A 22096-nucleotide genomic window follows, 5' to 3' on the forward strand; every position below is an offset into this window, starting at 1 on the left:
TGATTCTCAGTCAAGGGCATGTACCTGGGTTGCAGTACCTGGGTTCCAGGTTCAATCCCCAGCCCCGGTCAGGGTACATGCAGGAAGCAATCAATCGATGTGTCTCTCTCACATCAATGTTTCTCTCTCTCATTCTCATTCCCCACCCCTTACTTTTCCCCACCAGCGCCCCTCTCTTCCACTCTGTCTAAAAATCAATGGGGAAAATGTCCTCTGGTGAAGATTAACAAAAAAAACAAAAAGAAGAAAGATATCTTCTACATACTAGAGATGTAATATTGAGGTTTTTGCAATTAATCCATAAATAGTTACTCAATTTTTTCCTGATAATTACAGAAAGAAAAAATCAGAAGTGCCACAACTGTTCTATTCAATATTAATCTACTATAAGACATTCTTTCTTCCTTGAAATTAAATTTAAAATGTGGACTAAGCTTCCTGCTGAAATGCAAGCCCGATGAGGGCATGGGTTTGTTGTCTGTTTAGTTCAGGGGCTGGTAAACAGAGGGTTGCTGATTAAGCATGTGTGGGAAAAGGATGTACATCAAAACACAAGTCTGAGACATGCTCACCCTTTAATTCCTTAGGAAACGTAAGCATAGTAAAACATAATATAAATATATAACATGTATATTCAATGTTCCTGCCTGTTTCTGCCATTAGTTGGCAAAATTGTGTTACTACTACCGACTAATGAAGAACAAGTGGGAGAAGAGTCTGTGTTAAGTTGAAGGCCTTTCAGATTCTAAAATGGCTATCCAGTCCACTTAGAAAATGACAGAGGAATGCTTTCAGTACTCAAATTAAAACTTTATACTTCCTTTCACCTCAATTATACAAGCCATTCTTATTTCCTTTACTGGTTGGTGATCATAAAAACATATGGAAAATACAGTCATGTTTAACAGTTGATTTTGCAGAGAAAAATTCTCTGCAAAAAAAATCCTAGCACTTTCAAAAATAGAGAGATACAATTAATTTTTTTACTTCCTGGGGTATAAATAATTAATTTTTTAAGTGCTTGAGACCACAAATGTAAGGTAAATGTCCTATGCTTTTAATAATTTTAAAACAGATCAAAATACATAAAATAAAGCCAACTAAGAAGCAACCCTCAGGGGCTAAGCAACAGCTCGGCAGGCTCCTCACATACCGCACAGCGCAACAGACACCTCTCTGCCCTCTCGCAGCTAAAAACCGAGTGAGCTGGGTTGTAAAATTCTCTCTCCAGTTTAACCAAAGACATGGCACCGATTACTACCAAGAGCCAACCTTTCAAAACCGAGGACCTGCCCTGTGATGTCATGTGTGGGAAACATCTGAGACAGGGAACAGAGCAAGCTCAGGGAAATGATGGTGGCGAGGATGACATCACCAAACAGCGAATACATACATGGAGCTCTCGGTGTGCCAGCCATTATTTTAAGCACCTCTCACATGTTAACTCACTGAATCTTTACAGCAGCCCTAACAAGTATGACGATCATCCCTGGTTTACAACGGAGAAAGCAGTTGGACAACTTGCCCAAAGTCTTCTCATTGGTGAGAAACAGGACAGCAACTGAACGCACGCTGCAGTTTCCGGAGACAAAGTCCTGGCTTCCCTGGGATGCAAAAGTGGAGTCACCAGATGGGAAAACTGGTTTTGTCGTTTCCCTGACATTTGGGGATCTGGGTAAAGTGATGCTGCAAAAACCGTGTTGCTCGGTGCCATTAGGACACTCAGCGCATTCCCCGGAGTCTGAGAAAAGGAGGAGTGGTTTAATGGATGATGGTAACTAAGATACAGCTTTAAAGTAAGGTGTGTACATTCATTACCCGGAAGAATGTCGGTGATACACAAATTGAGTGAAAAATGTAAATCTTTATAAAAGTGTATAAAGACTGACCATGGTTCTGTTTAGTTCCATTTCAAAATTTAAAAGCTACTCAAACACAACACAAGTAAAAAAAGTCTAGAATGAATAAGGTGATGAAGGGGCAATAAAGAAAAAATCAACTTCATAAGGTAATGTTTTTAAGCTGTGGATTTCTATAACAATACGTTTTAAGCCATATTTAAAATGGATATAATAAAAAGCCGAATAAAACGTACCATCAAGTCCCTCAGAAGTGTTGTTAGTATAACCTTTGTGTCTATTTCCCCTTTGCATCGCAGACATAGTTCCATTTCGAGTTTGTATTTATTTCGTGTAATCTGAGTAGATGTTTAAATGTATATTCTGACAGCTTCAACAATTTACTATTCCAAAAGTATTTATATGTGAAAAGACAAAGTTTTGGGTCTAGGAAATCCTATCATTGTAATGCCCAGAATTAGGTCATAAGTTAATCATTAAAAGGAAAGTTTGTTTATAATAGCAACTGTCAATCTTTTTATTCATTATTCAGATTGACTGTTTAAAACATTTTAATTAAAATGTAGGTCGGTCAGCTCTTTCCATTAAAAATGTTGCAGTAACTTTAAAATTAGCTGAGGAGGCTCTTTTACTTACAAACTTACTAGAACTTAACATTAATTAAGTTCATAATCAGATTTTAAGCATCAGGTTTCAAGTCCAGGGATTTCTCTAAGTCATTCCACGGCAAGCTCTGCTAAACAACGTTTGCATGCTTGGTCGGGAAGTGATTCCAAGTTCTAATTTCCATGTCAGAATAATTAATATTGTTAATGAGGGCTTTTGTGGATAAGTTCTCTTAAAGAGGATCATCCGTGGGTATCACAAGTATCACTGGAACACATATTAATTGGATAAAACTACATACATGAGATGGCCTTGGGAGACATTAAAATTCAAAGGAAACATTTCATATGCCAATGGCCATGTTCCTAGCAGTTTGTTTTATATTTTCGAAACCAGTGTTCATTACTCTTCCTGCCTGGTATTTACTGGATACACACTCAGCAGATGTGGCAGGTATGCCATACTGTGTAGCCTCACAATTAGTCTGTAAACTCGGTGGTCTTCCCCTGTTTTCCTTAAGTGAATGCAGAGGTTTACAGCTGAAAAGTCACTGGTTTAAAGTCAGTTACTCATCATTATAACAGTTTAAATTAATCGGCAAATTCATTACTGCATTCCCTGACCAATTAGCCACCTCAATGCTTTATATTTAGTAACTCGTTTAAGACTCAAAAGTTAAGGAAGTTGCCTTGTTACCCAACTAGTTATAGAGAAGCAAGATGCAAAACCTGGCTGACTAGCTCCTCAGTCCACACTCATAACCACCGGGGCGCTCTGCTTTTCCCATTCCCGTGGGCTGTGGGGGCAGAGAGTAACACAACAGCCATGTCTGACTCTCAAGCCCCGGTTCTTTCCTTGTAAGCCCATAAATAAACCCACCACTGTTAATGGGGAAAAAACAAGCAAACTAACAAACAAAAACACATCAACAAAAGTTTACCAGCACTGATGCTGCCAAAGTTTACCAGCTCTGGCGCATGGCGGGAGGAGAGACATAACAAAGTATAAACCCAACTAACTGCGGGCCAAACACATCCCTGAACAGAGTTCAAGAATCCAGGTGACCAAGTTCATTTAGAATAAAAAAAGGAAAATAGGTAACAGAAAAATAGAATCTAACTCTGTTTTATATTCAGGAGGTTGCTGCATTTATCACACCGTCTTGATAATGTAAAAATGCAGACTAAATTTATATGAAATGAAACACAGGTCGTCTACAGCATTACATAATACCGGAATCATGGCGAGACCATCAAAACTGAGCTGTGACTGCAGTTACTGTTATTAACTTTGAAGTACTGAGGGTGGGTTGAAAAACTATTTCAACCATAAAGCAGTTTTTAAATTTTAAAAATCCAAATTAGTTTACAAATTGAAAAGGTATAATTTAGAGACAACATTCACTTACTTTCAATATCGAATTTGCTGCCAAACCTGATACCATAAGAACTCAGAAACTTAAGTTAGGTGAAGCTAACCTAGTTCTGAGTTGATTCACTGACTCTAATAACTCCGGAGGAACTCCAGGTATACCATGATTCATATTAACAAACACTCTAAATCACAAGCCAGTTGTCAAAGTTCTGTGCTAGATAAAAACGAATATCTTAGGAAATACGCTCTTAAGAAAAGAAATCTGAGGCCTTTTTATTCTAGTCCACAATACTTATGTAACAAACTTTTAAAAACTGGACCCTATACTGTTCTCTTCGTCAAAAAGGATCTAATGTTGTGGCAGTGGCCTGGATCTTGCTAGAAGTTCATCTGGAACCTGTTTAATTCATTCAACATGCACAGGATTCCTACTATCTGCCAACATGGCACAAGGTGCTAAAGAATCCAAGAAGAGTAAGTCAGGAAAAGAAAGTAAAGGGTCATTTATCCCCTGGAGCCACAGGGGGAAAAGGGAGAGAAACCATACGTGTTTCAAAGGGCAGCATTATCCTTTATAACAACCAGCCAATTTAATAAGGGCTTCCCATTTATTTTATCTCTCTTACACAAAGGTCAAACAAACCCTTCTTAGGTGGTAAAGTCCAGGCCTGAGTTTTATGAGGCATCATGTAATTATATCATTTTTAAAAATAAATTTTAATCCCATTTTGTGAGGAAAGATAGGGAGGTGTGTATAGACACTAAAAATGGCGGGTTACAGGAATGAAGTTTTTCTTCTTTGTGTCAATATTTTCTAATTTTTCTACAAGAAACACGTACGCATTGCATAAAAATGTTTTTAAAACCCACCTGTATCAAGGATTAATCCAAAGTGTACTAACAGAACTTGAGAAATTCCAGAAATGTGAAAGCAACCTTTAAAGGTTAAGAAGTGACTCCAGGCCTCCATAAGCTGGGTAAAACAACTGCCCGAGACATCAGTATTGCAAAGTGTGTCCGAGCACGAAGACAGGGCCCTATTCAATTATTAAAATGTCAGTTGAAATGACTAAGCCTCATGCCAAACTCCTTCGAGCGCTCCCTTGCTAAAGAAGGAATGGAATGAGATTCCTCCTGCTACAGCCAAGCATTACACTGGCCATTGTATAAACACGGCTTTTTCCAAGAGACAGCCGTCTGGGAGTTCCAGAATGCACGAGGCCAGTGGAAGGGCAGGTTGCCCTTTTTCTAAGGCTGCTGAGGCTTCTGTGAAACAGATTCTAAATCCAGAACGCTGCGAGGAGTATTTACTTTTCTTAAAATAAAGCCTAAGACCCACATGCAGCCCAGCTATGCAAAAAGGAAGGTGTGTTGAACACGAACTGAATACCAGTTAAAGGCAATGAAACCCCATTTCCTTTACTTCTTGGTTCCAGTGGTAATGATCCTGTATCAATCCCTTTCCCATCCACTCCCAAGTGGCATTTTTCTTTAACTATTGACCAAGTGAAAAAAACCAAACTGGTTTCTCTATTAAATTCTATTTCAACCATAAAACAGTTTTTAAAAACCCAAATTAGTTTACAAATTGAAAAGGTATAATGTAGAGACAATGCTCAATTACTTTCAATATTGAATTTGCTGCCAAACCTGATACCATAAGAACTCAGAAACTTAAGTTAGGTGAAGCTAACCTAGTTCTGAGTTGATTCACTGACTCTAATAACTCAGGAGAGACTCCAGGTATACCATGTTTTACATTAACAAACACTGCAAATTAAACCCGACACCTATTAATAAGGACCTAAAAGCATCGCAAGATCTGATTATTGAAACCTTACTAAGAATCTTTGTTAAGGCAAAACATCAATTTGTAAATACATATCATCCCTTAATTTACCTTTCTAAATTCAGATTTTTTAGATGAAGAAAGGTATGAGTGACAGACTCAACTGCTGCTGAAGATTACTAATTTGATATATTTTTAAAAATCACAAAAGGCAGCCCGATTGGTGTGGCTCAGTGGATAAGCGTCAACCCAGGCACGATCCCCAGTAGGGGGCGTGCAGGAAGCTGCAGATTGATGTCTCTCTCATTGATGTTTCTATCTATCCCTCTCTCTTTCTCTCTTCCAAAAAATAAAAAATAAAATAAAATATATTTTATTTAAAAAATCACAAAAGACAGGTGCACACCTACATTTATCAGTGGATTCTCAAATTAGAGAGAACAATCAAGACTGAACAGATCTGTAAAATCCTGCATACACTCACAAACAGAACAATCCCAGCCAAGATTCCCCAGTGGAACTGTGATATATACATAGGAATTATATAATCTGCACTATTTTAAGCAATCAGGAAGCTTTTCAGAGAGTACCTACTTTGAAACACTAAATTACGGCTCCTGGAGAAGGATTACTGCTAATTCATCAGTTTAAAGACTATGGAGACATAATTCTTAACTTGAAATAATAAAAGGCTATATAAAGAATACACTGGTCCCCTAGCTGGTTTGGTTCAGTGGATAGAGCATCGCCTCCAGATGGAAGGGTCCTGGGTTCGATTCTGGTCAAGGGCATATGCCCGGGTTGCGGGCTCGATCCTCAGTAGAGGGCATGCAAGAGGCAGCCGATCAATGATTCTCTCTCATCATTGGTGTTTCCATCTCTCTCTCCCTCTCCCTTTCTCTCTGAAATACAATTTTAAAAATAGAATACATTGGTGGGTCTCAAATTACTGTCACATTAAAAAACTAAAGAACTGAATTAGGGAAAAATTGAATATACAGAATAACTTCTGAGGAAAAGCAACTTGCTTTTCTGATTTTTGTTTAAAGTAGTTAAAACAGCAATATGATTTCACAGGTTTATATCCAAAAGAAAGCCTATGACCTGGGAGGAAAATTGGTTTGGGAAAAGCAGCAAAAATGAACAGAGCAGTCAGATGACTAGAAGAACACTTTGCTGCTTCTCTCCTTGTCACTAATGATTACCAGCTAGCACAGAGGTCCCCAAGGAGCCAGGTGGAAAGCCTGAACTGGGACAAAATTCAAAACAGGGCTTCCGGGACATGACAGTCGTAGGGAAAAAGGAGCATCTATCATAAAAGCGAGAGGGCAGGTTACTTCCTCCCCTGGGATTGTCCTGCATCCCCACCACTCACCTCATCACAGACCCAAAGCCGCCACAGGACCTGGCCCTGCCTTCTCACCTACCTCGCCTCAGACTCCCACCATTAGGAGCAGTGGTTCTCAACCTTCTGGCCCTTTAAATACAGTTCCTCATAAAATTATTTTCGCTGCTACTTCATAACTGTAATGTTGCTACTGTTATGAATCGTCATGTAAATATCTGATATGCAGGATGGTCTTAGGCGACCCCTGTGAAAGGGTCATTCGACCGCCACAGGGGTCGCGACCCACAGGTTGAGAACCACTGATTAGGAGCTTGTTTGTATTTGGGGGCCACTACTCCCTCTGATCAAAGATTGTCCTCACGTGGCTGGCTCTCCCTTCTTGTCATTCAAGTCCCAGCACACAAGTCCTCCTCTGACCACTCAATGGAGAGAAGGCCAGCCCCACCCTGCAAACCACCACCGTCACCTCGCCCAGTGTATTTTCTCTGCAGCACGTCCAGGCCAAGAGCAGTATGTGGTTATCCTCTTCCCTACGTGTGTATTAGCTGTCTCCTCTCCCCAGAGAGAAGCGCCACGAGGACCACACAGCAGTGTGGATCCCAGACACTGCGGGACGTCAGCACCCAGAGCAGGTTCCGGCAGGTAGCAGGCCTGCAGTAAACAGTCAGGAGCGAATGAATGAACTCTTCACCGAGGCCTTTTTTTTTTAATCCTCTCAAATCTTGCCGCTGTGAAATTCTCCCGGAGCTTCACTTTCAAAGTCCTCCTGCTTTGGGGACCCAAGCAGTATTTGAGTTACTGATGCACAGACTCAGTACCACATACACACTCCACCCCCTCATCCCCCCCAATCTCCCTTCCCCATCGCTTCCTCCCAGAGCCTAGGACAGTCCACTCAACTGGTTCTTCTCCATGAGGTCACACACAGACCCCAGGGTCATCGGGGCTCACGGTTTGGCTCTTCGCTCTCTCTACTCATCTTCTGGAGTTATTAGTCCTTTTAGGAATAAGAGATCCCTTTGAAAACAGATAAAATTCCCACAGTGACCCACAAAATGTTCACAGAAAAATAAAAACAAAAATGACAAGATATTTCACATAAAATTTAATGAAACTGAATTTTCCAGTTGTTTTCAAGAGTTTGGCTTAGTGAGATTACTATATCATTAATCACACTGGGCCAACACATTATAGGTGTTATGTAATTCACTTATGCAAAGAATTGAATATGCAAATGATAGCTTAGATAGAACTATAGGTATAAGCTGGAACTTGTCATGTTTCTTGTATTTAAGAATAGATTAGGTACATAAGAAATTTTTCTTAACTACCCCACTCCATTAGGTCATTATGAACAATGTGTATTTGATAACAATAAACTGTTATTTTCTTTTAAAAAAATTCTTTTTTTGCCCTAGATCAGCGGTTCTCAACCTGTGGGTCGAGACCCCTTTGGGGGGTCGAACGACCCTTTCACAGGGGTCGCCTAAGACCATCGGAAAACACATATATAATTACATATTGTTTTTGTGATTAATCACTATGCTTTAATTATGTTCAATTTGTAACAATGAAAATACATCCTGCATATCAGATATTTACATGACAATTCATAACAGTAGCAAAATTACAGTTATGAAGTAGCACCGAAAATAATTTTATGGTTGGGGGTCACCACAACATGAGGAACTGTATTAAAGGGTCGCAGCATTAGGAAGGTGGAGAGCCACTGCCCTAGATGGTTTGGCTCAATGGATAGAGTGTTGGCCTGTGCACTGTAGGGTCCCGGGTTTGATTCCGGTCAAGGGCACATGTCCGGGTTTCGGGCTCGATCCCCAGGCGTGCAGGAGGCAGCCAATCAGATTCTCATCATTGATGTGTCTATCTTTCTCTCCCTTCCTCTCTGAAATCAATACAAAATATATTTTTTTAAAATTGTTTTCAAGATTTTTTTAATTACACATTTTTCTTTTTAAGCTTGTGATCTAGACTAGTGGTCTCCTCCAGCTCCAGTACATCCCATCCCAGATGGAGGTTCAACAGCACAGCCCTCATTGGTGCTGCTGTGCTGGACACTGAAATGGTTGCTTAGAAAGGCCAGGCCTGTGGCTGTGAGAGGAAGAAAGTGCTTTTGTAAATTTCCTTTTGGCTCTGGTACAAGACTCACCAGCTACTGTTGGCTGGGCTTCCTCCCCAGAAGAAAGGGCTGCCTCCCACACCTGAACATTCCAGCCAGCACCAAGTGGACCTGGCGCTTGGCCGGCTTTCAACAGAATGGAATAACTAGCAAACTTCTTCAGGAAACTTTAAATAATTACCATGTATTTTTCCAAAGCAATCAACATTCCTTTCACAACTGAATGGCCACATGTTAATCATTAACTTTGTGGGGTAACAGGAAAAGAAAAAAAAATATCACAGGTCCCTTTAACCTACCAGTCAGTATTAATGACGGCGGACGAACATTTTCAGACAAATAATCTGAAGAGGGTAACAAAACTAAACAAAAATGAAACAAATCTAAGCAGCAAGGGTAACCTTTGGGTAGGGTAACCTATTAAACAAAGGAGGGGTGGTTCTCGCTTACTGTTCCAAGTTCCATTTCAACGAACTAAAAATGCCATCATCTCTTATTATTTTTGGCAACTTCTTTTATGTCCCAAATCAAGGCATGAATTTCAGGAATTCAGCAGGCCAGTCGCATCTGTGTGTGAAACACTACTGTATCTGACTTTGCCACCCCCTTAGGCAAAAAAAGGTAAAGGATATATATATGTGTATATATATCACAAAACCAAAATGATAGAGACGTAAGCAAGCCAGAAGCGCATTCCTGTCTTATCTGGCCTGATTCTCCTCACCTTTCTTTCATTACAGGAAGGGGACTCCAAGGGCATTCCCCTGAGATCAAACAAAGCATTCCTAAAAGGCAAAGAAGGCGTTCCCATGCACCTCTCCTCCCAGGGAGAGAGAGAACAAGCTTCCCATTTCATGAATGAATAAGCTGTAATGAAGCATTTCTGTGGCCTTAAATACAATTTCAAAGAGGTGACGGTATATGAGAGTGCAATCAGAGAACTCTCACATACCATCATCAAGTGACTGCAATGAGAGAGAAAGTTCATGGGAAAGCAAACTTCCTTCGTTTTTAGTAAGAACAGAAAATACAGGAAGGCCTAAAAATTCCACCTTGAAATGAAAACCCTTCATTAAGTTTTTCTTAAAATCGCAGCAGATCTCACCACCAGCAAACAGTGGCCCGCGACTGCTTTCGTGCTTTTAGTTATGCCGTAGGTAGGGATTATGCATTCAACATATTATTTACTCCAGCTAACTTCTCCTTTTAATACATCTCAGAGGCTCCTTTCTTTAACCTTCTGAAGCATTTAGCCAGTAATTTTCAAACCGTAAAATGCTTTCTATATATGGGAGTCTGCAATTAAAACAGAACTCAGCTTTCCATAAAGCATATATTTGGTTACTGTAAAAAAAAGTGGAGATCTTTTTTGTTAACTTCTACAACAGACTATTTTATTTCCTTCAACGAGAATAAGAAGCATTATTCACTCTGCTGTAAAGAAAACACTGGCAGACACTGAATTCTCTATCCTATTTGGTAGGTCACACTATAACATGAAAGTTTTGCTTGTGCATTTGTAGATGAGCCCCTTTCTAAGTACCCAAGTTGTGGTAAAGAAATCTACTTCCCTTAAACAGTCGGATTGCGACGTCATAAAAACTACTAAAACAGATTAATCCACCTCAGATCCCTACTCTAAATTCTCTGACTCTCTCACTCACTTATGACAATCCCTAAAGCTGGAATTCAAATATATACAGGATGTATGCACTGGGAAATAAAGCCCTGAAGAAATGTAATCAACCAACTGTTCCACGGAAACAGACAACCACTGTCTGGTTTAGAAAAATAATGGAATTCCTGCTTCCACATGATTGAAGCTGCATCCAGTCAGTACTGTGCCTTTAGAACTAGTCCCTCGAGGCATGGTAAGGCAGAGAAAGTTCGTGTGCCATAAGTATTGGTGAATTTTCTTTCACCCACACTCCAGAAACCTGTAGGAGCTTTTGTTCCTGCGTACCTCCTCCCACCTTTCATTTTATTGGCAAATTAGACTAAACTGCAGTTTTCTTGAGTTACTGCAATTATAAGCATGAAACATGAACCTAACAGAGAATGAAATACCAGTTTCTGAATGAGTGTTCTTTTTTCCAAGGGTTCAATCAAGTCACCTCCGCATATCTAAACCAATTTATGAGCCTCCAATATCTAGGCCTAATCCATGTAAATGCAGCACTCTGCCTCACTCCACATCTAATTTCCATATTTAATTCTCATATCTATTACGTAAGTAATTAACCCAAAACGTTATCACTTTGCTCTTTTTTAAAAACACTGTTCTTTGCCCAATTGCTTTGAATAGAAATCTGTCTTTTATTTACTCCAGTCTCTCCCAAGACCTTGAGCTAATAGCTGCCAAGGAATTGCTTATTGCCCAACAGCAGATCTTTGATAACTCTTAACAAATCATCCCGTGAATAAGATAATTTGTTTTAATTCATTCACACTGTGCTGCTGAGTATATATTAGCTATGAACATGGTGAATTAATTTACACTGACCACCTAGGAAAGAGAGAGAAAATTGTTTTCTTGGTTTTAACAATAAAAACGTATTTTTTTATTTGAAAAGCCTCACAGCAGCTAAAATTAGAAAGTCATACAGTGGACCCTGAAAAAGAAGATACCTACTAAGAAGATATCTTAGTAGATACCTAACTGGAGGCCGCTGCTCCAGTTAGTGTCTTGGCAGCTAACTGGACTCAAATTTAAAAAACAGAGCCTAGCAGTAATTTCCACACAGGGGCCTCTAATGCAAACCACACTTCAGAGAGAGGAGGCTGTACTAAGCTGCCTGACTCCTGCACTGAGTTTCAGCCATCAGAGCCAGTCCAGCCTTTGTAGAGAAGTTCCTGGGATCCTATTTCAACCAATAGGACTGAGGCTCTCCCTGACCAATCAGAGCTTCAAAGCTGTATTCCTATCAACATCTTCATCCACCTATCAGATAGCTCCATTCTGGCCAATCAGGGCAGTGTCTTTTAGACCAATAAAACTTTGAGAATTTGGAGTCATCATTTGCATGAGGATGGACCAATCAGGGACCAGGGGTGGGGACTTCTGTGTATAGAAGTCGGTGGCCACTGGCTCTGAGAGCACACTTTCCCTTTCCACCTATGACCAGAGACTATATTTCCCAGCTGGAGCTGAAACACTGAGGATGTCTCACTAGAAAAGAGCATAGCAGAGCTGTCTAGCTGGAGAGGGGCCTGACCCCAGGGCCCCCTCACAGCTGTGCAGCTTCACAGCCAGCCACGCTGCTTCTTAATGGAGCTGTAACACTGTGGAGCTGGTCCACAGCAGGGCTGTATGGCACCTGAGCTGTTTAGACTGAATAGCGTTTCCTTCTTCACTGCACCCCCAAATTGGGGATTCCCGCTGAAGATGAACTGATGCCAATGGCCATCATTTCACAATACTAAACATGTGCTTTTATGCAGTAAGCAGTATCTAACCAAGTGAAATACAGAGTCAACTGAAAGGGTGAGGGCTATGCGCTCCCCGCCATCTCCTCCATGTTGGGGCCACGTGTAGCCTTCTTCCCGGAAGCCCAGGCCTCTGCTGGCCACGCCCGGGATTTTAAACTAACCAATGACAATCAAGGGAAGTGCGCGCCATAGATATGACCACATCCTGTGTAACAAGACCCGGCTCACGCCTGGCCAATCGGCAGGGCCCACAATCCCCTTGCGTCACCCCCCTATTTAAGCCGGATTTTCCCATGGGAGGACACTCTCTCTTCCTGTCGCCGGGCTGGCCGGGAGCAGGGTCGGCCGGCCGGGAACGGGGGGTCGGTCTAGCTAGCCCAAAAATAAAAGGTCCTTCTGCTGTTGCATCGAACTGGCTCCCAGTGTGGAATTTTCTTTGGGGGTCTTGGAATCTGGGCACAACATTTGGGGGCTCGTCCGGGATCCTCAAACTCCATTCAGGGACGCCCAGCTCGGAGGACTTGGCTGACCGCGGTATGTGTCGTTTATGTTTGTATTTGTTTGTTTCTGTGTGAGCTCACTTCTGAAATCTGTATTCGCCCACATTGATCGTGGACGCACGAGGACAAAGGGCGGGAGGAGTCGGGGGACGCCTCGATCCTCCATCTGTATCTGTAGAACTAGCTTTGCTTCCGAGGTCGGGAAATCTGTAGGCGGGTAGCTTCCGCTGGCTGTAGAACTAGCTTTGCTTCCGAGGTCGGGAAATCTGTAGGCGGGTAGCTTCCGCTGGCTGTAGAAGTAGCCTTGCTTCGTTTTCGGTTTTTACCATCATGGAGTTGGAAGATTATTTTGGTTTCGCGTCCATGGAGTTGGAATACTGTATTTTAGGGCCCCTTAGTTGTCTGTGTTTGTGTTTTTTTGGTTTTATTTTGTGGATTTTCTGGATAGACATTATGGGACAGACTCAAACTACTCCTTTAAGCATTATGGTCTGTCATTTTAAAGAGGTAGAGGAAAGAGCCAGCAACCTCAGTGCGGAGGTTCGGAAGGACCGGTGGCGGGCCTTTTGTTCCAGGGAGTGGCCGACTTTTAATGTCGGGTGGCCGCCGGAGGGGACTTTCGATCTCCCTACCATCCGCCGGGTTAGGGATATCGTCTCCCAGCCCAAGGAGGGACATCCTGGTCAACTCTCTTACATTGTTACTTGGCAGGACCTCGTGGAAGATCCACCATCTTGGCTTAGGCCCTTCCTACCTCCACACCCTCCGGAGCCAGAACCCATTCTTGCCTTGCAGGAAGCGGAGAAGAGGAAGGAGAAAAGAACCACCCTGCCGTCAGCTCCAGCTCCCCCCTACCCGGTTTTGCAGGGGGGAACTGAAGAAGAGTTAATTTTTCCTCCCCCATATCATTTCCACAGGATGCCGGAGAGATTTGATCCTGCCCTGTGGCGGGAAGCTGACGCAGTTCCTGGAGTGCCTGGGGGCGGAGTTCCTGGAGTGCCTGGGGGCGGAGTTCCTGGAGTGCCTGGGGGCGGAGTTCCGGGAGTGCCTGGGGACGCAGTTCCGGGAGTGCCTGGGGGCGGGGTTCTGGGAGTGGCCTCAGTTCCGGTTCCGGTAGGAGGCCCGCCTCTCACCCGGCAAAGAGCTCAGCGGGAACTGTCTGTCGCAGCCCCCGACTCCACTATTAAGACCTTGCCCTTACGGGCCGCTGGACCCCCGGATGCGAATGGCAACCAGCCCCATATCTATTGGCCTTTCTCAACTAGTGATTTGTATAACTGGAAGGCACAGAACCCTAAGTTCTCTGAAAAGCCGGGGAGACTTATTGACTTGCTAGATTCTGTTCTTTTCACCCATCAGCCCACATGGGACGACTGTCAGCAGCTTTTACAGGTTCTGTTCACAACGGAAGAGAGAGAAAGGATCCTCAATGAGGCCCGGAAGATGGTTCCTGGTGTGGACGGAAATCCAACCACAAACCAGGCCCAGATAGATGCCTCTTTCCCTTTAACTAGGCCTGAATGGGATTTCAACACGGCAGAAGGTAAGGAGAGGCTCTCGGTCTACCGTCAGACTCTAATGGGGGGTCTCCGTAGGGCTGCTAGGAAGCCCACCAATTTGACCAAGGTAGGGAACATACAGCAGGGAAAAGATGAGTCTCCAGCTGCCTTTCTAGAACGGATCATGGAGGCATATCGCACCTACACCCCCATGGATCCAGAAGCCCCTGAGAATAAGGCAGCTGTAATCATGAGTTTTATAAACCAGTCAGCCATGGACATTAGAAAAAAACTGCAGAGAATAGATAGATTAGGAGAAAAGAGTTTACAGGATTTACTGGCAGTGGCAGAGAAGGTGTTCAATAACCGAGAGTCCCCTGAGGATAGACGAGCCCGCGCCATGGTGGCTGCCAGTGACAAGCAGACCCGAAACCTGGCCAAGATTCTGCTAGCCACCACCACGGAGTCCCCTGAGGAGCGGACCCGCCGCCTTCGCCAGCTTGCTGATGGCCAAGAAAGAGGTAAGGAAACCGCCCGGAGTGGGAAGAAAAAACTGCAACAGAACCAGTGTGCTTACTGCAAAGAGATAGGGCACTGGGTCCGAGAATGCCCAAAGAAGGCCGGTAAAAGGGGAAGCAAGACGGACCGGGTGGAGGTCTTGGAGCTGGAAGGACTGAGTGATTAGGGGAGTCGGGGTTCGGACCCCCTCCCCGAGCCCAGGGTAACTCTTAGAGTGGAGGGGACCCCTGTTGACTTCCTTGTCGACACTGGAGCACAACATTCGGTTCTCCGCACACCTCAGGGGAAGCTTGCTAATAAAAAGTCCTGGGTGCAAGGGGCAACTGGCATAAGCCAGTATCCATGGACTACCCGAAGAACAGTAGATCTAGGAACGGGCCGGGTATCCCATTCCTTCATGGTAATACCGGAGTGCCCCTACCCCCTTTTAGGACGGGACTTGCTAACCAAGATTGGAGCCCAAATAACCTTCAGACAAGGGGGGCCTCAGGTTACTGATAGCGAAGGCCACCCCATCCAGGTTCTGACTCTGAGACTGGAGGATGAATATCGCCTACACCAGGGGGCGCCCCCAGTAGAGAACAATATAGATAGATGGCTGCAAGAATTCCCCACAGCCTGGGCAGAGACCGGGGGAGTAGGACTGGCCGCCCACAGGGCCCCAACCCTGGTTGAGCTAAAACCAGGAGAAAGCCCGATAAGAGTAAAACAGTACCCTATGTCCCAGGAGGCTCGGAAGGGAATCCAGCCTCACATCCGGAGACTGCGAAGCCTAGGAGTACTGGTTCCATGCCAATCTGCCTGGAACACCCCCCTCCTGCCGGTCAGAAAGCCCCACACGAATGACTATCGACCAGTCCAGGACCTCCGGGAAGTAAATAAAAGGGTCCTGGATATACACCCAACTGTTCCTAACCCATACACTCTCCTAAGCTCTCTGGCACCCTCTAGAGTCTGGTATACCGTACTAGACTTGAAGGATGCCTTTTTCAGCCTGCCGCTAGCGCCTCAAAGCCAGCCCCTGTTTGCCTTCGAGTGGCACGACCCAGAGGAAGGCTACAGTGGACAATTAACCTGGACGCGATTGCCCCAAGGATTCAAGAATTCACCCACCATCTTCGACGAGGCGCTGCATGAAGACCTTGGTGAGTACAGGAGAGAGCACCCCAATCTCACCCTCCTTCAGTACGTAGATGACATCCTGATTGCTGCCGATACTGCCAAAGATTGTGAACAAGGGACCAAAGATCTGCTGGCCACCCTAGGGACCTTAGGGTACCGGGCCTCTGCGAAGAAGGCTCAGATATGCCAAAAGAGGGTGAGTTACCTGGGGTACATACTGGAGGGCGGACAGCGGCGGTTGTCAGATGCTAGAAAAGAGACAGTCTTGAAAATCCCTGCTCCCACCTCCCGGAGGGAGGTGAGGGAGTTCCTAGGATCGGCTGGCTATTGCCGCCTCTGGATACCAAGTTTTGCTGAGATCGCCAGGCCCCTATATGAAGCCACCAAGGAGGGGAAGGCCTTTAAATGGACTGAGACAGAAGAAATGGCCTTTAATCAGATAAAGAAAGCTCCCTAAAGCCCAGGAAATAAAGGGATGGTGGCATACACCGGAAGGAGAACTTATACTGCCGGACTGGCTTGGGGACACGATATTAAAACATATGCACCAGTCCACTCACCTGGGAGCCCGGAAAATGAAGGACTTAATCCAACATGCCAGGATCAAAATTCACCAGCAAAATACCAAGATAGACCAGGTTGTGTCAGCCTGCAAGACCTGTCAACTCACAAACGCAAGGGTTGGATCAAATAAAGAAGGAACCAGGCTCAGAGGCACCAAACCTGGAGCACAATGGGAGGTCGACTTCACTGAAATTAAACCAGGGAAGTATGGTTATAAATATCTTTTAGTATTTATAGATACCTTCTCTGGCTGGGTAGAAGCATACCCAACCAAGCGTGAAACAGCTCAGACGGTGGCCAAGAAGCTGCTGGAAGACATCTTACCCAGGTATGGTTTTCCTGCTATGATAGGATCCGACAACGGGCCAGCCTTTATTTCACAGGTAACACAGGTAGTAACCAGGGCTATTGGGGCAAATTGGAAACTACATTGTGCTTATAGACCCCAGAGTTCAGGTCAGGTAGAAAGAATGAATAGAACTCTAAAAGAGACCCTTACCAAATTAACCATGGAGACTGGCGGGGACTGGGTGGCTCTCCTACCGTATGCCCTTTACCGGGTAAGGAACTCCCCTTACACCCTGGGCTTTACTCCCTATGAAATCATGTTTGGCAGGCCACCCCCTATCATTCCTAACCTTAAAGCTAACTTTCTCGCTGAATTTGAAAATCAAGAACTATCTCTTTCCTTAAGAGGGCTCCAGAGGGCACACGAGGACATTTGGCCACGCCTTCGCGCCATCTATGAGACCAGCCCAATTCCAACTCCTCATCGACACAGACCAGGAGATTGGGTCTACGTCAAAAGGCATCATCAAGAAACTCTTGAGCCACGTTGGAAGGGTCCCTACACTGTGGTGCTGACGACCCCCACTGCTCTCAAGGTAGACGGCGTTGCGACCTGGATCCATCACACTCACGTCCGGTCAGCGGACCCGTCCACGGTCCAAAAAGACTTCATCACCAAATGGAGCGTCGAAAGAGATCAACGCAACCCACTGAAGCTCAAGCTACGGCGTGCTCCACCTGCCTGATGCTGGTGACATAACTCGCGATCACTCCTGTCGCCAGGAGCCCCCACAATAGACTTAGATGATGCCTGCATCTGCATGGACATGGCTCCAAAGAGACAGGGACAATTTATAGAAAAATTGGGGATAGACTTTAGTATCACATGTTTAATAGCGGAAGATTTGGCTGCCTGAAAGCGGCCATGATGCCAGTGTTATGTTTCATTGTGTTAATATGTTACATTAACCTTTAATTCTCTTGCAGGTTTGAATGTATATTGGTTATCCTAAAAAAAGAACTGTGCGGGATGACCCCCGAAAGTAAGGAGTGCCTAGCTGCCAAGAGGGCAGGTGCCCAACTGAACAGGGAACGGTGCCCATCAGGTTTTGGTCGCCGTTGAAAGACAGTTGACAGTTGACAGCCTGTGTACTGCTTGCAGGCCTGCATGACCATGCCCATGTCAGGGGTAATAAAGCTAGAAAAAGCCTGGTTAGAATAAAAATCTAAAGCATGGTTATGCATGAAAAGAAATTAGCAAAGAAAATCTTAGAATAAATCAATATATTTTTCTTCTTATATAATTCCTCCGAAATCTGGCAATACATCTCTTTGCATAAATTCAATAAGACCAGTTTCTAATGATGGTTTTCAGTTACCGTTCTTGTTATATTTATGCAAACATCAGAATAGTAGATAAATTAATCTCGATTTGGCTTTTTAATGGCCATGGAGGAATTTTAAAAAGAAAAATCCTATTTCAATAAAAATTGTTACTTTCCCTTCCACCAGACCATTTGTTAAGATATGCCCAGTACAGGCCTCTAGCGACGGTGGAATAGAAATGCAGCCCGACTCATGATTGAGCCGGAAGTTCCAAGACAAGGGGGGAATGAAAGGGTGAGGGCTATGCGCTCCCCGCCATCTCCTCCATGTTGGGGCCACGTGTAGCCTTCTTCCCGGAAGCCCAGGCCTCTGCTGGCCACGCCCGGGATTTTAAACTAACCAATGACAATCAAGGGAAGTGCGCGCCATAGATATGACCACATCCTGTGTAACAAGACCCGGCTCACGCCTGGCCAATCGGCAGGGCCCACAATCCCCTTGCGTCACCCCCCTATTTAAGCCGGATTTTCCCATGGGAGGACACTCTCTCTTCCTGTCGCCGGGCTGGCCGGGAGCAGGGTCGGCCGGCCGGGAACGGGGGGTCGGTCTAGCTAGCCCAAAAATAAAAGGTCCTTCTGCTGTTGCATCGAACTGGCTCCCAGTGTGGAATTTTCTTTGGGGGTCTTGGAATCTGGGCACAACATCAACCACCATTTTAGAGTTTTTTTTTCACAGGGCCATTATTTGGCACATAAGGAAAAACTCATCTAAAAATAATAACAAATTAACATAAATAAGTCTTAAGATGCCAATGGGGACAAAGATCTGAAAAAGCTAAGTTACGTCCAAGAGAACAGTCTCAAAGGTTGGTTTATAAAAACAAGAATTTTCCTCAACACAGAACTACAGGCACAAAATGAACCACCACTGTTTTGATTATGATAGTTCCCTGAACGGGGTAATTTTCTCACCAACGATACTGGAAACTTTTTGGGTTTTGTTTTTAAATCCAAAGATTCAGTTGCAGCCAAGAATGCAGAGATGTGTGCTCTCAACTGAGGATGAGTCTTTTCCTTGATAAAAATGTGGCAATTTGTTTGGCATCAAAAAAGCTTAAACTTTTATTTCCTTTGATCTACTAATTCCACTTTGTGGAATTTATGCTAGGGTGACAGAGAAACACACCAACAAGGAATTAATTTAAATATTCAAAAATTGGGTATTATATATATTATAGTTTACCTCTGTGGTGGCATACCATGTTCTCTAAGTGAACTCAAGAACCTTACGGAGTCTGGATATATTAAAAGACAGTCAACAAAACAAAACGTGCAGTATATGTTTACTTTTATTTTTAATCCAGCACCAGGAGCTGTAGCGGTAGGTGTGTGTGTGTGTGGACACAACTTGCAAAATATTTCAATGGTGCTCTAAGCAGCAGAGCTGTAAGAAGTTTCTTTATTCTTTACAATAGTCTGCATTTTCCCAGACTTCTACAATGGTTATATGTTAATTTTTTTCATTGAAAAAGTACCCTTTTTAAAATGAGGGTACTTCTCGGCCAATGTTGCTCAAATGCAATGGAGAGTCAACTCTTCAAAGAATCAACATTAAGTAATCATTTTCAAACTCTCCTTCCAAGACCTTAAAGGGGATTTCTAAAGCCAACAAGCCCCAGCAGAAAATACATTTGCAACTGAACGGATGCTCCCGCAGAGAATGGGACAGATGCATCTTCGGTGGCTTTGGCAACCATTTCCTCTCATTATCCCTTCCCTCCCAAGTGCTTTTCAGAGCCCCCAGAAGCCTGCCGAAGTTAACAGGTCCTGAATATGCACTCCGCGGCCTGAACTGATTGCCCTTCCTAAGGTAATAGTGAGCCCCCAGGCGGCCCTTTCACCGGGGCTTTAACAAATGCCCCCTGCAGGGAGGTGGCCCGGGGCAGCTCAGTTCTCAGAGGACCAGGCTGTGACCCAATCAACAGGGTTCCAAGCAAGACAATCCCTCCATTCAACAGTCCTAAGAAATGCAGGGGGCCAGCGACAGGGGGAGGGACCCGCTTCCCGAAGGAATGCTATTTACCTGTCACGGTGCGGATTCACCCGGCAGCGGTTAAAGAAAATCTCCAGCTGCTTCAGCAGATTCCCAGCCAGCAGCAGGCACAGAACAAACATATTTACTTAGGCTTCATTCACAGCTCTGCATGTGAAACTGCAGAAGCCCAGATGGGAACAGGTAGGTCTGTGAGCGGCTACCACTGGCATAGGGCACAGCGGGCTTTAACAGTCTGTGTCCATTGAAAAGTATCCTGTGCACGTCCCCAAATGGACACAGAGAGTTCCCATACCTGCAGTGTGACCCGGAATCAACACAAAGGGCAAGTCTACAGAAGGACTACTTTATGGCCCTTAATTCCAAAGAGAAGTATGGAAATTACCAGCTTTGAAGGAATTACACAGGTTAGCGATTTTGCAAGCCTGCAGGAGCTTGTTTGTTAATTACCAAGGTTTTGTTTCCCTTGGATATGGGGGACCCGACCTAATCAACTCTTTTGGGAAATTACTCTGTAAAACAATGTCTTAGGGCAGCAATTTTCAACCCGGTGCGCTGCAAGAATTCGTAAAACATGCAGCACCTGACTATTTAGTCGGGGGCACTGACCTCTTTTCCCTTAGATTGTCAAATTTTTAAATTTTTAAAAATGACAACAGCTGTTCAGCGAGTGTGAATGAATCAAAATTATACCTTTTTTTGTCAGATACTGGCAACAAATATATTTTTGATGTGCCTCCGAATTTAATAATTATTTTGTGTGCCATGAGATGAGATGAAAAGGGTTGAAAATATCTGTCTTAGGACCTCACATACTTTCACATAAAAAAGATGTCTTATTGGTGAAATGAACTTCTAATCTTTATATTAAAATTATGCTACTGACCCCAAGTAGGCCCCAAAAAGCAATGTGAATGGGACAAGTTTAATAACTGATGTTTATTCTGAAAAAAGAAAAAGAAAAAAAAAGGACTCTTGATTCAGAATTTTACAGAAGCTACCAGTGGAAAGTATTTAACGGAAAACACAGTTCTAATTTGCAATGAACTGTTCAGTTGTTTTCCGACATCCATTAACACAAAGCAAGAGCGAGCCCAAGCGAAATGGCGGCAGAATGGGCTTCCACCGAGCTTTGACACGAGTCTAAATCACAGGAATCGCTTCAGTGTAGTATTTTAGGAGCCATGCCAGGATCTACACCATCAGCATCTTTGACAAGGAAATTTTCTGCAGCACCAGCATAATGTTATATATATATATTATTGATTTTTTACAGAGAGGAAGGGAGAGAGATAGAGAGTTAGAAACATCGATGAGAGAGAAACATCAATCAGCTGCCTCCTGCACACTCCTACTGGGGATGTGCCCGCAACCAAGGTACATGCCCTTGACCGGAATCGAACCTGGGACCTTTCAGTCTGCAGGCCGACACTCTACCCACTGAGCCAAACCGGTTTCGGCCAGCGTAATGGGTTTTTATGATTCTCCCCGAATGCCATTAGAAGAAGGGACCCGGCTCCCACACAACACTACACTTTACATGTGCACCTACTAACTCTTTCCACCTCCCCTTCCCACCGGGTGTGCCCGAGCCTTCTATACACGGATAAATATCCTTTAAAGTAGCTGAACTTTACATGGATCTCTAAACCTGTGCTGTGGGAACGGGCACGTGAAACGGGGC

At 44.0% G+C, this 22096-nt stretch overlaps 2 protein-coding genes across 10 annotated transcripts in view; one reads left to right on the plus strand and one right to left on the minus strand.

Moving 5' to 3' along the window:
- The window catches only part of FAT1 (FAT atypical cadherin 1), a 125927-nt gene that overhangs the window by 66919 nt on the left and 36912 nt on the right, over positions 1-22096 (minus strand). The gene's annotated exons all lie outside the window — the stretch shown is intronic.
- Positions 12597-19011, plus strand: LOC139005933 (uncharacterized). 4 transcript variants are annotated; one of them, XM_070408251.1, is made up of 3 exons: positions 12597-13076; positions 13960-14585; positions 17441-19011. In XM_070408251.1, exons 2-3 carry the CDS (start codon positions 13961-13963, stop codon positions 17608-17610), a joined length of 795 nt encoding a protein of 264 aa, XP_070264352.1. In that variant the 5' UTR covers positions 12597-13076; position 13960; the 3' UTR covers positions 17611-19011. The 4 variants fall into 4 exon arrangements, 2 of the variants coding, with proteins under 2 accessions (XP_070264352.1, XP_070264351.1); XR_011470724.1 differs by lacking the exon at positions 13960-14585; XM_070408250.1 differs by lacking the exon at positions 12597-13076 and having other exon boundaries at positions 13083-14585.

Source organism: Myotis yumanensis, unplaced genomic scaffold, assembly GCF_028538775.1.
Source record: "Myotis yumanensis isolate MYYU_CA2020_CCGP unplaced genomic scaffold, mMyoYum1.0.hap1 SCAF_3, whole genome shotgun sequence".
NCBI classification, from domain to species: Eukaryota; Metazoa; Chordata; class Mammalia; order Chiroptera; family Vespertilionidae; genus Myotis; species Myotis yumanensis.

Bases quoted from the DNA above. Each gene is read 5' to 3' on its own strand.
- LOC139005933 (XM_070408250.1), top strand. From the start codon at position 13,373: ATGGAGTTGGAAGATTATTTTGGTTTCGCGTCCATGGAGTTGGAATAC. The intron at 14,586-17,440 runs GTAAGGAGAGGC...TCTTTCCTTAAG, and splicing joins GGATTTCAACACGGCAGAAG to AGGGCTCCAGAGGGCACACG.